Source organism: Aureococcus anophagefferens (assembly GCF_000186865.1).
Source record: "Aureococcus anophagefferens unplaced genomic scaffold AURANscaffold_719, whole genome shotgun sequence".
Lineage (NCBI taxonomy): Eukaryota > Pelagophyceae > Pelagomonadales > Pelagomonadaceae > Aureococcus > Aureococcus anophagefferens.
Window position 1 is genome coordinate 5,542 of NW_008706042.1, and position 765 is coordinate 6,306.

At 56.9% G+C, this 765-nt stretch overlaps 1 protein-coding gene across 1 annotated transcript; it reads right to left on the minus strand.

The window, feature by feature from the left end:
- Positions 1-438: 438 nt before the first annotated feature.
- Positions 439-654, minus strand: AURANDRAFT_17865 (hypothetical protein; the record flags this gene model as incomplete). The annotated part of the gene is made up of 1 exon (XM_009044702.1): positions 439-654. A coding segment is annotated over one exon (216 nt), but the record flags the coding sequence as incomplete, so codon positions are not given.
- Between the last annotated feature and the right edge of the window lie 111 nt (positions 655-765).

Here is a 765-nt window from a genome sequence, read left to right on the forward strand (position 1 = left end):
AGGTCGCTGACATCGGGGAGAAAGGTGACGAGGTGCGTATCCATGGAGAGAGTACCGGCAATAATCCCTTCCCCGTCCGTAAAGTACATGCAGTGCAGGCGCACGGCGTCTTCGCGAAAGTACTCAATCGGGGTTAGGGTGAGGTCAGCGAGGTAGTTTTGGGGCATGGGGGTGATAGAGACGAGGGTAGGGTCGATCTTGGGACCGGCAAAGCGGCGTGCAACCCGTGACATGGAAGGCTGCCGAAGCCGACTCTGGACATAATCGGCAGTTGAGCTGCGAGGTGAAACCTACAGAGTAAAGAGAAGAAAGTGTGAGACATGTCAGAGGCGCAATCATCCAAGGACACGCATCCAGCTGCCTGCCCCACCCGTGTGTGGGTGGGTGGGTGCGAGCCAGTATTGTGGCAGTTGGTTTTTTTTTTGTCCTTTTCTTTTCCTTTTGAGTTTTCGGTGTCTTAAGTTTGGGACGTACGCGTTTGTCAGGAGCAGTGGCGGGGATGTAGTTGACAGCCTCCTGGCTTTCTGGGTCTTTGACAAACAAGGTTTGACCGGGATAGACGTAAGAGCCGCTGAGCTTATTGAGGAGAAGAACTTCCCCGGGTGCCATGCCAAAACGGACGGCGACGCCGCGCAAGGTATCGTTGGCCTGAACGGTGTAGGTAATACAGCCGCTGGGAGTTTTCCGCACGGGAGAGCCAGCGCCAGACCGCATGCTGTTGGAGCGGCTGAGACGTCGGCTGGCGGTCCCGGCGTCATCGCCCGG